Source organism: Pseudonaja textilis, chromosome 5, assembly GCF_049901715.1.
Source record: "Pseudonaja textilis isolate UNSWEBS1 chromosome 5, rPseTex1.2, whole genome shotgun sequence".
In the NCBI taxonomy this organism is placed as follows: domain Eukaryota; kingdom Metazoa; phylum Chordata; class Lepidosauria; order Squamata; family Elapidae; genus Pseudonaja; species Pseudonaja textilis.
Genome location: NC_141994.1, coordinates 64,583,796 through 64,598,850, shown reverse-complemented (window position 1 = coordinate 64,598,850; position 15,055 = coordinate 64,583,796). Strand labels below are relative to the sequence as shown.

The window sequence follows — 15,055 nt, the reverse complement described above, 5'->3', positions numbered from 1 at the left end:
AATGAATAATCATATGTTTGCTGTTAGAGGGCTTTTTCTTAATGGGCAGTATATTAAGAAGGGCAAAGCTGGGCCCTGCACTATAAGGAAACAGCATTTTCTCTATACAAATATCCATTTAATTCTTTTGTTGAGGATTCTCAGTTTTTGTTTATTGTGTGAACTCTTTGCAACAAGAAACACTTCATCTGAATTTAATGGCAGTTTACGGGTATCCCTAAGTGTACATTTGGTTCGTATGCCTAAACTGGGAGTCACTAGGAGTTGGGCAACATATAAATGTAACATATTACTTACTATTTATTTATTAGATCTTTATCCTGTCTTTATTATTTTATAAGTAACTCAAGGTGACGAACATACCCAATAGTCCTTCCTCCTCCTATTTTCCTCACAACAACCTTGTGGGGTAGGTTGGGCTGAGAGAGAGTGAATGACTTAAAGACACCCGGTAGATTTTCATGCTTAAAATAGGACTAGTTTCTTGATTTTTAGGCAAGCGCTTAACCACTTGACCAAACTGGCTCTTTTTACACTTAATATAGGGGAATTATGATTATTTCCCCCCCATAGAAGACCCAAAGAAGACGGGGAAGTTGTTTTTCCATGGAGGGAAACTCCCCTTCTATTGTAATGAAGAACATTATTAGAACATTACCGTACAAAGTTATTTCAGCCTTCTAAAGTTGAGTCTAAATGAAATAGATCAGGAATGTCAAACTTGATTTCATTGATTTCATTGAGGGCCTCATCAGGTTTGTATTTGACCTGGGGGGTGGCTGAGGGGGCGTGTCTAGCTTGACATCACTCATGTCAGGGGCACCTGTGGTGGCCTGGGCGGGGCTGGAGTGGATCCACTATTGCTAGTAGTTTTTTCTGCTAGTGCTCAGGCAGCAAAAACAGAGCTTGGGGGACAGCCCTCCTAGGCGCCATTTTCAGCTGCGACGGCCTCCTGCAGCCCTCTGCCAATGAAAATGGAGTTCGGGGGGAGCTGCACGTGGTCCTCCTGAGCTCCATTTTTGCTGGCAGAGCCACCGTGGGCTGGTCCTTGGAAGTTTTCAGGGATCTAAGCACCCTGTGGGCCACATTCATCCAGCCCACAGGCCTTGAGTTTGACACCCCTGAAAAAGATGAATGTAAGTAATATAAATGGATTGGGTCATTGAAATCTTAATATTAAAAGTCATAGCATTGTCTCTTATATCGTTTTCTGAATGAAGATTGTCAGTGTCCTTGATATTTTCTGGATGAAGAGTGTCAATGTTGTTGAGAGTTCCCTTAACTCACTTTTCTATACATGGTTCATGGACATGATTTTTGATGAATTTAGAGAGGGCAAGATCAACATAGATAAGACCTTAAAGCTGCTCAACAAGTTTGAAGTCTCTTACGATTATGTTCATGTGAAAAAAGTTTTTAAGGTGAGGAAATATATATATATATATTTAAAAAAATGTGTTGCAAAAATATGATCAAAGCCATTTTCTCAGATGTTGAATGGGCAAATGTCTAGATTAAAGTTTTCTTTTAATATGGAAATACATGTTTTTAGATATCCCACCTTTATTACTTTTATAAATAACTTAAAACAGGGAACCTAATACTCCTTTCTGCTCCTATATTCCCCAAAACAACAACACTATGAGATGAGTTGGGCTGAGAGAGAGAGTGACTGGCCCAAAGTCACCCAACTGGCTTTTATAACTAAGGTAGGACTAGAACTCCTGGTTTCCTGGTTTTTAGCCTGGCATCTAAACCGCTTTACCAAAGTAGCTCTGATTATTGATAGGTAATGTTCTTGTTTACTATTTGTTGCATTTGTTCAGAGGAGCTTTTGTTATGTTCCATTTGAAATATGGTTTGATGCAATTGTACTGTGTCAACTTCTTTTCAGTGTGTCAATCAATCAATCTTTTATTACTGACATAGAATTACGCTGTAATTTGTTTTTCCATTACATCTTTCCCTCTCTTCCTGTCCTCCACCCCTTGAAAAATTAATTCATTGAATGTATTCTTAATCAAGGCAAGTCCTGATTCAGGAATGTCTTATCTGGGTCTGGGAAAATTATATACATTAAACGATAGACTTGAGCAAGTTCTATATTTTCCATTGGTATTAAGCCAGCATGGGAAAAAAGAAAAAGGAAATAGTGCAAATGGCTGTCTTTGATAGGTTTCAGATAAAATCAAATTAAATCTTCATTACAGGTAGTCCTTGAGTTACAACTACAATTGAGAACAGAGCTTCTGTTGCCAAGCAAGGCAGCTGTTAAATGAGTTACATCCAATTTACAATGTTTTTTCCCACAGTTGTTAAGTGAATCGTTGCAATTGTTAAATGAATCATGCACGAATTAAGCAAATTCAGCTTCTCCTATTGATTGGCTAGAAAGAAGCTGGCTGGGAAGGTCACAGATAGTGATCACATGACCTGAAACTGTCATAAAGACATGCTAGTTGCCAAGTGCCTGAATTTTGATCATGTGATCATGAGGAGGCTGTGATGGTTGTAAGTTCAAAGATGGTCATACGTCCTTTTTAAAGTGCCTTTGTAACTTTGAATGGTTGCTAAAGTAATGTTTGTAAGTCGAGGACTACCTGTAGAGTAGCATAATTCTGTGTGTTTTTCAGCTGTATGAGATAAATGAAGGTCATACCGTGTTTCCCTCAAAATAAGACTTAACCGGAAAATAAGACCTAGCATGATTTTAGGTTGCTCATAATATAAGCCTTACTCCCAATCTATGCCCCTGTTAAGGTCGTCAGTCAGACGAATGCATTTAATACTGCAATTCTCTGAAAATAAGACCTAACCGGAAAATAAGCCTAATGTGTCTTTTGGAGAATAATAATAATATAAGACCCTCTGAAATTATTTTCAGAGAAATACAGTAGCATTGCTATGAGTTTGAATGTATTTCAGTCCTAATCATACCAGTTCTCTCCTGCTTTCTTGCATATTTAGGCTTGCCATCAGATTAGAGGTAGTCCTTGACTTATGACCACAGTTAAGCCCAAATTCCCTTTGTTAAGCAACACAGTGGTTAAGTGAGTTTTGCTCCACTTTATGACCTTTCACAGTTGTTAAGTGAATCACTGCAATTGTTAAGCTAGTCACACAGTCGTTAGTGAATCTGGCTTCCCCATTGACTTTGCTTGTTAGAAGGTCACAAAAAGGGATCATATGAGCCCATTATAGATATGAATCAATTGCTAAGCATCTTAATTTTGCTCATGGGGAATACTACAACAGTCATAAGTATGAAAAATGATCACAAATCCCTTTTTTCAGTACCATTGTAATTCTGGATGGTTACTAAATGAACTGTTGTAAGTTGAGGACTACCTGTAATGGCTTATTTTCAAATAAAAGACACCCCTTTCCCAGAGTTCACTTCCTGCCGGCGGGAACTGTAGAAGTTACGGAGGCCCAAGAAGCGGCTGAAACACTGCCGGCAGACATCCACGCCGCCGCCACCTGCCCACTGACCTGGGTCTTCAGCAAACGCGCTTGGCAGGGGTGGAGAGCCCTCTGCGCTCCACCACGATTGGTCGTTAAGAGTGGCTGGTGGCGAGGCATGGCTGCCCGCGGGGCGCTCTAGGAGAGGGTGCGTGGGGGGGGAGAAATTAATTCACCCCCGAAAAGATGTCCTAGATGTTTTTGGGGGGTAAAAAAAGAATTAGACCCAGCCTTATTATATGAGAAACATGGTAGCTTTTTGGTGGGCTGCCGTCACACACTGCTGGCTCATATTTAAGTGATTGTCCACTAAGACTCCAAGGTTCCTCTCACAATTACTGTTTTGGAGCCAGGTTTTGACTAATCTTTTTTTTCCCCTTTTGGTAGAAAAATGACAAACAGAAGTCTGGACTTATTACCATGGAAGATTTCAGAGCAATATACCGAATGCTTCTTCACAGACCAGAACTGATTGAACTTTTCAGCAGCTACTCGGCAAACAAAAAAGTTCTATCACCATCAAATCTAGCTGAATTTCTCAGAAAGGAGCAATTTGAGCTTAATGCGAATGAAGGAAGGGCTGTTTCGCTCATTAATCGATACGAACCCATTAATGAAGGTACCCCAAAGTTCTAAAGTTACGATTTAATTAGTGGAACTTCCTTTTCTAAGGAAAGAATGAAGGTTGAAAATAGAAACAATGCAAACGATTGTCAGACTTTTTAAAAAAGCATATTTTTTGCTTGGAAGAAACCATTAGTCGTGTTTTGCTGTCGTCGTTGTGTCTTCTGTACCATATATGTATTTAATAGAAGATCAGAATTGTCATTTTTGTGTAGCCACCCTCTTTGAAGTGATGTGTAACCATTTAAAATATGTGCAACCTTTAAAGCAATATATATTGTAATTTTATGCATTCTTTTATAAATTTAAATTGTAAATTCATTTATTATACATGCTAATTAATCATGACCTGAATGAAGAGTGAGCTCAGCTTCTAAATATGCTTTATAATTCTCTGTTGAAAAATGATTCTTCTGTGTATACAGGCATTGCAACTATTTTGATCGTTTTTTTGAATGCATTATGGTTTTGCATTTCTTTTTTGTCAGTTTGTCTATTTTAAAGCAAAACACTGGTTTATCTACATTGCACTATACTGCATGCATGCTTTATCTTAGTAAATGTTTCATTAAATGTAGCCAGTAGATGTAGCTTAGTAAATGTTTAGTAAATGTTTAGTAAATGTAGCTTAGTAAATGTTTCATTAAATGTAGCCACAGGAATATCAGTTCAAGTCATAATAATTTATGAGATAAATCTTTTCAAATATGTTTTTCTGCAGCAGCTTAGACCGATAATTTTACAGTTCAGATTGCAATAGAGGCAACTGGTAAAATGTTGGAAGGAAAAAAGTTAGTTATACAATCCTTGAATTTTTAAAAATCTTCTATTTTTAATGTTGGGTTGGCCTAATAATACAGGTAATCTTCGATTTATGTGTGCAATTTCTGTTGCTAAGTGAAACAGTTGTTAAATGAATTTTGCTTCATTTTATAACATTTCATGCCATGGTTGTTAAGTAAATCACCACAGTTTTAAACTAGTAGCATGGTTGTTAAGTGAATCTGGCTTCTCCCTTGATTTTGCTTGTCAGAAGATCACAAAAGGGATCATATAACCCTGAGACACTGCAACCATCATAAATAAGAACCAACTGCCAAGTGCCTGAATTTTGATCATGTGACCACGGGGATGTTTCAATGGTCATCAGTCTGAAAAATAATCATAAGTCACTTCTTTCACTGTTGTAACTTCTAAGAATAACTAAATGAACTGTTCGAAGTTGAAAACTACCTGTACAATTTTTTTTATTATAGTGCTTTTAAATTTTCATATTATACAATGATTGTTTTTAGAAATATATTTATGCACAAAATATTCACAGTGCTGTTTTTGTTACAGTTTTTACAAAAGTATATGCAATCTTATGGAATTTTATTTATGTAATGAATTCACTGATTCCTGTTCTCTCTTGGGGAATTTGTATATTAACATCAATAATGTATACAAGTGCTAATAATGAAATAAAAATATGAACTGGCCTACAGCGAACTCCTCCTTTATCGCTAGTTCTTGTTACTGTATTTTTCTTTGGTTTTTTTACGCTTTCTCTTCCCCATTTACATGACAATAAACCACAGTACTATATTGGTTGGATGCTTTATATTTCTGTTATTATAAACTTCTGCCTAGCTTGTTGCACTGTCATGTTCCCATCTTTTATCATGGCTTAATTAAAAAATAATAGTCAATACTCCTTCATTAGTGCCCCGATTTCCATAATTGTTCTTGATATAAAGATCTGTTACAATACTAGCCTATGACATTCAGTATTGGTGCATTGCACAGCCTTATCACAGAAAAATACCATAGCAACTTCATTGCTAGTTCTGGCTTTGGTTTAGTGACTATTTTCTGGAGAAGAATTCACACATCATAAAATAAATGGTTAGATAGGTTAACATTAGTGGTGGGATTCAAATAATTTAACAACCAGTTCTCTGCCCTAATGATTTCTTCCAACAACCAGTTCACCAAACTGTTCCTGGCCATTCTCATATTCCTGATTTAGCCGCTATATTGTGATTTTTTTAAAAAATGTATGTACTGCAGGAAGCAAGCAGCAATCAGTTAGCTCCACTATATGTAATGATTTATACCTGCTGAATAAAATATGATTCAGCTGATTATGAGGTATATCACAATTACTTGTAACTTGGCCACATGTTTTTCAACGAGAATAAAAGTAGGTCAGAAAAATCAACCGTTGCAATGGGAAATGTTGAGTTTTTCATCAACAGGATTGTTTTATATACAAATACAGTAGAGTTAGAGAGCTTAGGTAAGTAAAAAAAAAAACCCTGATGCACAGTTTACAGAGCTGTTTCCAATTCCATTCATAATTGGGAGTTTAGACAGCAATTGGATTTCTTACCTTCATTGATTTTAGCGGGAGAATGTGTTCAGCACTCCACCTGACATCTCTATGACCGCTAAGGCTTGAAAGTGGCTCTGCTTAACTCTAGTTTTATTGAGCTTTTTCTGCTAATGATAAACAATGAAAAATGCATTCTGTCTATTTGAAAAAAATTAAGTAGCTTACTGGGAAAGTGATGGTCTTCAACCTGCTAGTTCCTTTGTTATTCTTTCAAACTCACAGACAGTGGTGGTATTCGATCGGTTTGGCCCAGTTCTGCCGAGCCGGTAGCAGCAATGAGCAGCGGAGACTGAACCAGTTCTCTCTGCTGGCTCTGCTGTTGGGCCCACCTGCCCGCCTGGGCTCCCATACTCACCTTTATCCTCTGAATTTGAAGCACATCTGCTTTGCATGGCATAGCAGAGGGCCACGCGGCAGCTGCTGAAGTGACCGGGAGATCATGCAGGCTTGCAGGAGGTGAGTTAAAACACCTCTGTGTCTGCACAAAGTGTGTGCACACGTGCAAAGAACAACCACCAAGCCATACCCACCAAACCGGTGGTAACAATATTTGAATCCCACTGCTGCCCGCAGAATATTGGAAGGGAATTGTGCAAAGATTGTGGGGTTTTGGGTGTCCACCAGGATAATTTCAAAAACAGAATGGGACAAGATTTGTTGGTGGAGGAAGCTAAAAGGGAGAAGACTGAGTTTGGACATGGTCCAGATGTGGCTGTGGAAAGTAACATCCTAGAAAAAAAGAATTCCCCAATGCAGGAACTTGGAATGTTGGTCTGTTTTAAGCCTTCTTCTTTTCCAATCACAGTTCTGCCCACCACTTCCCAGTGCATAATAATCGCACAAGAACAATGCATTGTTTCATTAAAAGAATAGACAGATATTTCCTATAGCTACTATTAGTAAAAGGGTTGGAAGAGGGCAGGATTATAGAAGCCACATCTTTCATTCTTTCCCTATTTTGTTAAATTTCTCAAGGGTACCTTCATACATGTCAAGAATTGTGGGAAAACAAACCTGGGATGCTATCCTGGATTTCTATCCAAATATATAACTATAGAAAGATGTGGCAACTTAGGCTTGGATGAATAAGATCAGTCTTTCTCAGCTAATTGTCAGAACAAACTATACCATACATAGTTTAAGAATGTCTCCTCTGGAAATTTCAAGGCACCTGGGATGATCTCACCACAGCCAAACCAGAAGGAACATAGAACATGGAATAACAGAGTTTCTTGGCCAAGGGAGCCAGCATATCCAAAGACACTTCTGTGGTCATGAGGCCAGCATGACTATATGCCAAAGGCTCACGGAATGCTCTCACCAAAGTGGTACCTATTTATCTGCTCACATTCATGTGTTTTTCAACTGCTTGGCGGGCAGGAGCTGGGGCAAGTAATGGGAGCTCACTCCATTGCACAGAGCTCGGGTCTCAAACCCAGGCTGTCAGCTCTCCAGCTGACAAGCTCAGCATCTTTAACCACTGAACCATTGCATCCCTGTACTGTATATGTGTATTTATTTGATGATGTTTCATTTAAACTTATGTTTGTATATCAGTGACTGCCTGACCTCCGTTAGATGCCGCATGCTAAATAAAATAAATAAATAAAAGCTCTGCCTTCCTCCCTTTCCCTGGAGCAAAGCCAAATGGATGGTTTTAGGCAGACACCGGGCTTCCTTCTTGCGTGGGCGATTCCCAATCAGCCTTCTCATTACAGACAGACAGCAATTGGCACCTGTTTCCTATATTGCTGATTTCCTATTGTGAGATCTTTGCAACTTGCAAAAAAGGGCTCTGGGAATTATTATTATTTTTTTGAAAAGTAACAAGTTCAATTGCCTGAAAAACTTTGAAAATCCCTGACCTTGATAACAGCAACACACAAAAGTGAAATCCTCGTAGAAGACCTAAATTGCTGACTCCAGATGTGCAAAAATCCTAAATGAGATTAATTTCAACACTTTCCCCCACACCCCTCAGAACAGTGTTTGGCATAATTTACTGTTTGCTTTAGCACACTCAGGTCTTGAAGTGTTATCAGCTCTGAAAGTGCTTATAACTGCTGCTACTCGTGCTAGCAGTTGCAAGCACTCCTAAAGTACCGGTAAGTAATGTTGTGCAGCCTTACCCGATCTAATAAATTTCAAATATGTGGGGTTATGCCCCCATAATTCCCAAACATTACCTGTTTGCTGTGCCAATTGTAGGAATCGTATCACATATCTTAGAAGGAACCAGTAAAGAATAGCTTGGTACATCATAAATTTTACTACTATAGGATTTGCTATCCTTAGCAATACAGATAATCCTCAAATTCTGACTGTAACGGAACCTGCCCATTACTGTTCTAAATCATAATGGTCATTAAACATAAGACATTTTTGCAGGTCATTAAGTGCAAATAGCACAATCATAAGTGCATAACCCCAGGGTTGTTAAATGTGCTATTGTTTATCATTTGCTATAAGGTATTGTTTAGCTTTTGCCAGAAGAAGTGCTAGTTTTCAGCAGAAATGTCATAAAAAGCAGTGACATAACTATGGGACTCTGCAAGTGCCTATGATTGCCTTGTTGTTGAGCTTTGTGTGGGAGTGCAATGGTCAGAATGTTGGATCCAGGTCATAAGTCTCCTTTTTCAGGTAGTTTGTAATATCAAACAATCGCTAAGTCATTAGTCAAGGGATATCTGCATGATTGATTCTTACCTTCATACTGATAAAACTAACAGGATTAGGACAACAATGAAGAAAAGTTCAGAATGCCTTATGGTGCTTAGAATTAAATGTAGGAAGTACAGAAGAAAAGGAAATGGAAGGGATACTAGTGCATAAATAGGAATAAAAGGTAAAGGTTCCCCTCACACATGCGTGCTAGTCGTTTCCCGCTCTACGGGGCACTGCTCATCTCTGGTACAAAGCCAAAAAGCCAGTGCTGTACAAAGACATCTCCATGGTCATGTGGCTGGCATGACTAAATGCCAAAGGCATATGGAATGCTGTTACCTTCCCACAAAAGGGGGTCTCTATTTTTCTACATGCTTTCAAACTGCTAAGTTGGCAGAAGCTGGGACAAGTAACGGGAGCTCACTCCATTACACGGTGCTAGGGATTCAAACCGCTGAACTGCCAACCTTTCTGATCAAGAAGGTCAGCATTTTAGCCACTGAGCCACCATGTCCCTGTATAAATAGGGATATGGGGTAAGACGTTTTATTATTTTCCTTGCATGTAGGCAATCAGATCCGGACTTCAAAAAAATCTAAAAGATAGCAAAAAGAGCAAAGAACCCTACTTCTTTGTTGTGACCTACTGATTATCTGAATTTATTAGATTTGGTAGCCATAACTGAAAATTACTGTTGTTATTATTATTTGCCAAAATAATTCATCTGACTTTCATTTTAAAGGATATATTATCAAGAGCGGAAAATAAAGTTAAGGGGTTTATAGTTTGCTCACAGAGTGATCTCATTACTTCGGCTTTAAGATTTGATAGGCAGGTAGAGAAACGTTGCCTCACTTCAACTTTTCTTTTAAAGGATTTTCTTCCTTAGAAATCAATGGGAGGAACTGACTTCATTAGGTTTAAGTGACGTGAGGTTTCTTTATCAGTGCAGGAATTGACTGGAAGCTATGGAAGGCAGCTGGTTTAGGGATTTTTAACAGTTATTAAACTATTAGGAGAAAAAAGGACCTGGGGGGAATATATATATATATAGCCTGAAACACAAGATTAAAAAGAACCCAATACACAAGCCTGAGGATGGCAGATGAGATTCTGCCAAAACTGCTATCATAAAAGCAAATATTAAGACATGGGAAAATACCCGAAGAAACCTAAATACCATACATATAAATACCCACGAAAGCATAAGAAAACACACACACACACATGTATGTGTGTGTGTGTGTGTGTGTGTGTGTATGTATGTAAGTATGTATGTATGTATGTATGTATGTATGGTATTCAGCTTTGTTTGGGTATTTTCCCATGTCATTATAGTTGTGCTTTTAAAGTTGACGTTTCGGCAGAATCTCATCTGCCATCATCAGGCATGTGTATTGTGTTGGTCTGTGAGTCAGACTTTCGCAGCTGTTTCTGTTTTAAATTTCATGCTAGCCTACTGATGTGTTAGAATGGTTTTTTCTTCATCCTGATTGGTTGGGAGACTTGGACTGTGTTTATTGGTCTTGAAGTTTGCTGTGTTCTGCTTGATTGGTGTTCCTAATATCTTCTGTCTGTTTTGTAGCATTTTTTTTTGTCTTGATTGGCTGGCAACATTGTGTTTCCTGTATTGGAGGCTTTTAGTGCGGCTTGGCTTCAAGTAAATGGACGGCTATCATTTATTAGGAAGTTAGGTTTCATTTGGGTGCCTGGTTGGGGTTTGTTTGAGCTGGAGGTATCAGGGGGGATCTGTTTGTGCCTGGCTTGTGGAGTGGAGATTTTTTTTTTGTGAATGCAGGCTTTCAGATAATTGATGGTCTGGTGGAGTCATCTCTTCTATTCATGCTTTTAGGTCTTTTTTCAATCTCTATGGCTTCTCTGATAATTCTGTGGCTGGGGTTTTCTATAGTGGCTAGGGTTTTGGTGCCATTGAAGTCGATGCTATGACCTGGGGCTTTCATGTGTTGGACTAGTGAGGAAGCGTGTTCTAGCTTTTTTACTGCATTTTTGTGTTCATCCAGTCGGGTAGTTATTCTTTTATTGGTCAGTCCAATGTATATGGCAGGGCATGATGCACAATTAAAATTGGAATGTGTTGGAAATCCATTGTTTTCATTGCTGGTAGATGCTGCTAGACTCCTAATTCCATATGACCATGGGCATGCTGCAATGGTCAAAAATATGAAAAATGGTCACAGGTCACTTTTTTTTAACACAGTTGTAACTTTGAATGGCCACTAATGGTTGTAAGTCAAGAACTCCCTGTAGTGAGGATAGATCTTGAAAGTCTGAAAGTATCTCTCTCCCTAATTCGCCTTTACAGTCCAGAAAACTAGGAAAAGCCCTTTCTAAGACATTTATCACCCCCTCCATTTATTCTGTGGGCTCAGCTGCCTTTTATCTGACCATTGTCTAGTCTGCAATCTTCCTCCTGTTTCCCAAGATCATTCTCATATACCATTGTACTAACTGATCTACAACAGGTCTTAAATTTTATTGATTTCTTATCTCATAATAAAGTTTACATAGCTGCTCATCTCATGGAAAGTAATCCTAATGCAGAATGATCTAACTAGGTTTATTCTCCTAAAATGGCTATTAAAATAAACATTTTTCTGGGTTCACGTGTTAGAATTAAACTAATTCAAACGTAGGAGATTCATATCATCCTGGGGGATAATATTTCCCAGAGATTTGTATTTGTGTTTGTTTGTTTTTTTACTTTCAGCAAATTGCTAAAGTCCTGTTTGTTCTTTCAGGCTTAAGGCAAGGAGGGTGGTTGAATCCCTTTGAAGTGATTTTTGCTATTTGTGTTTTTGCTTCTGTCTACTGGTCGTTTGTCTTCTTTGCTTTTCTTGATATGCTTTCTTTTAATTGTTTTATCTGTAAGCCACCCAGGGTTGCTATGGAGTTGGATAGCCTTGAAATTGAAATGAATTTTTAAAAAGCATGCTAGGCTACCTAAAGAGGAAATCGGTATTAGATAAATCCAACTTTATACCCTGTGCGAATGCAGGGGCAACTGTGTGACAGAGATAGCACAATCTCTTTGTCTGTAGAAGCTTTCTGATCGTGAAGTCCAAAGGCAAGAAAGAGGTTGTGGCACGGGTCTTTATCAGTTGTCCTTCGGGCTGTTTTTCATCTGTCCTCTCATTCAGTGAATCTTTGTGTTTAAGAAACAGCAAAAACATCCTAACTCTTTCTCTCTCCTTTTTGTGCTTCCCTCTGTTCAAGGTGCTTTTGGTGGAAGGACTCCTCCATTCTTTTATTTCTAATGCAATGAAGAACTTAAAATACTGCTGCTTAATTACTTGATCATCTTTTACATTCAGCATTTGCCCAGGGAGACTTTTTTTTTTTAATAAGAACTCCTGCTGAATTAAAATCTCCAATGCTGGTCTTTAACTGGCCAGGTTATTCAAGTTCTTATGAGTGCAATGAATAAAAAATGGACTCTAGGCAGCTTTCTCTTTTAGGGCTACCATTCCCCTTGATCCCTGCACACATAATTGGTAGGAGACCTCTTCAAGAATTTAGCCATAGTGGTGGAAAATAAAGGTTTGTATAGAAGAGATGGTTAACCAGAAAGTAGAGTTCAGACCGGAAATGTTCTTACTGGAAATTATGAATGAGAAATACAGTAGAGGAACAATATTTAATTATACATATAATAAAAGCTGCAAGATTGGTGTATGCCCATAACTGGAAGAATGAAGATATCCCTATGGAAAGTGAAATAATAAGGAAAATATTAGTCTGGGCAGAGGTGGACAGACTAACTTTAGAAATCAAAGATAAGGGTGAGACAGAGTATTATAAAGTCTGGAGTAAAATATATCAATGGCTAGAGTCAAGGAAAAAGAAAGAAAGGGTTGACTTTTTATAGGAATGAACATTAAAGTTTTGTAAATCAAAGAGAATGGAATATAATGGACAAATATGAGATGATACAAATGCATGAGTATAAAAGATGGTTGTAAATATGTATATAATTGTAGATAAATGTAAATAGAAATAATATGCAGCTAGCACTTTACTAATAACAAGTGAAAAAAGGAAATTAACTGTTATGTGTATCTCTATACTATAGTTTGTATGGCCAAAATGATGGCCAAGAAAGTAGCACTGTGTTCAATTTTTTTTAATGTTTATTCAATAAAAATTATTTAAAATTAAGAAAAAAAATAAAGAATTCAGCCTGTCCTAAGATGGTTGTGTAAGGAAGATGGAAATGGGATACTACTGCAGAAGCAGAGGGAGATAAGTGTTAGAACTGTAGAGTGTTCCAGATCAGAGATATGAATTTAGCACTATATACAGGGCTGGGATTCAGCCGGTTCGGACCAGTTCAGGTGAACTGGTAGTTCCAGCAATCAGTTGGCCCTGCCCACCTGCCCCTGCCGTAGTCTGTCATACATTTCCATGTTTTGCAGCTCAGCTGATTTGTGCGGCACAGCAGATTGCCGTACGAATCAGCTGTTTTACTCACTGGGGCTGCAAGAGAAGGTGAGATTTAGAGCTGAAAATGGGTGGTTTTCAAATGCAAATTGCGCGCTCACAGAACCGGTTGTTACACCAGTTGAATCCCACCACTGACTATACATATATATTTACATTCTGCTACCCTCCAGGAAAAGACAACGCTGCTTTAAAGAGCTACAGACAAATGTTATATTTGCATTTCCAGCAGATTCTGAAACATGGTTTCAACTTGTGGCAAATTCCTGAAGCATTGCTCACCCCTGATAACCTAGATATAAAAGATATGCTTCTTGAGCAGGGCTCTTCTTTGCTGTCTTATTCGTGTTAAAATATAGCCGGGAAGATTAGTTTTTCATATCAAAGTACACATCCCCTCTTGCGGCTTCCGAGCTCTCAGCTACATCTAGCTGAATTGTGAACCGTGGGCTCAGCTTGACTTGCAAACTGAGACAATTCCTTTCCTGCTGCATAATAGGGTTTGTAGTGATTTTGCTTTCCTCAGTATCTGAACTTTATTTATGGATAAAATAAACCTCTGCAATTGTTGTAATGGGCAGAGCCCTGAATCATAGCCCTGATTAAGTCAATATTCCATGTGACCTACACTTTTATTATTACAAACCTAATCTAGCATCCAGAATATTCCTTTAGCTTTTTTGCAAGAATATTGGATCAATGAATGGTTCACAGCCAAGGAAACTTCAAGAGACATGAATCAAAAGACAATAAGGATCATGAAAGTAAGAAGGTACTTGGGTTTAAAACACCATTCTGGCTTCCAATATCATTTTGTAGCACAGTTGTGTAACAGATGGAATCAATAAAAAGTTTTTAAAAGCAGGGGAAGGACAGAGATAGAAAAGAGAAGCTTTCCCATAATGTATGTAGCCCGTGGTGTTGAGACTATGTCTTTTGGTGTTACAAGCCAATCTGTCACTTGCAGGCACAATTTATTTTTCAAAGAAAGAAGAATAAAAAGGGGATACATTTTGAAATGTATCTCGGTAAGAGCGAAAAAAACATACTAAGCTAGGGTTGGAAGTGAAAAGCATAGAGTTAAAAAAAACAAACCACATTGAGCACAATAAACAGATAAAAAAATAATCTAGGTTGGAGTATGGAAAGAGGTTGCTTGAAGAAAAGGATAAAAAGTACCAAGATCAGTAAAACTATACATTAAAAAATGAAACTATGAATGCTTTGAAAATGATTTTGAGGAGATTCTTCAGTACATATAGGAAGGCAAGAACAGCATCTCTTTAAAGCAGCTACTTTTGGGTGATGAATTCTAGAAAACCTATAGGAAATCAACTCTCTTAAATAATCATGTCTTTAATGCGACTCATCAAATTCATTAATATTTTTCATTAAATGAGCTTAATCCTTAAAACAACCACATCTTTAATGGGGCTCATTAAAGCAGCTGCCTGTTTAGAGGTTTTCCTG

General features: G+C 38.0%; 1 protein-coding gene across 1 annotated transcript in view; it reads left to right on the top strand.

The window, feature by feature from the left end:
- The first annotated feature begins 1,292 nt into the window (after positions 1-1,292).
- The window catches only part of LOC113437903 (1-phosphatidylinositol 4,5-bisphosphate phosphodiesterase zeta-1-like), a 47,388-nt gene continuing 33,625 nt past the window's right edge, over positions 1,293-15,055 (top strand). Inside the window, exons 1-2 of the mRNA XM_087935642.1 lie at positions 1,293-1,421; positions 3,850-4,081. Of these exons, the coding sequence (XP_087791768.1) occupies positions 1,305-1,421; positions 3,850-4,081 (349 nt within the window). The 5' untranslated portion in view covers positions 1,293-1,304. The remainder of the gene's footprint in view (positions 1,422-3,849; positions 4,082-15,055) is intronic.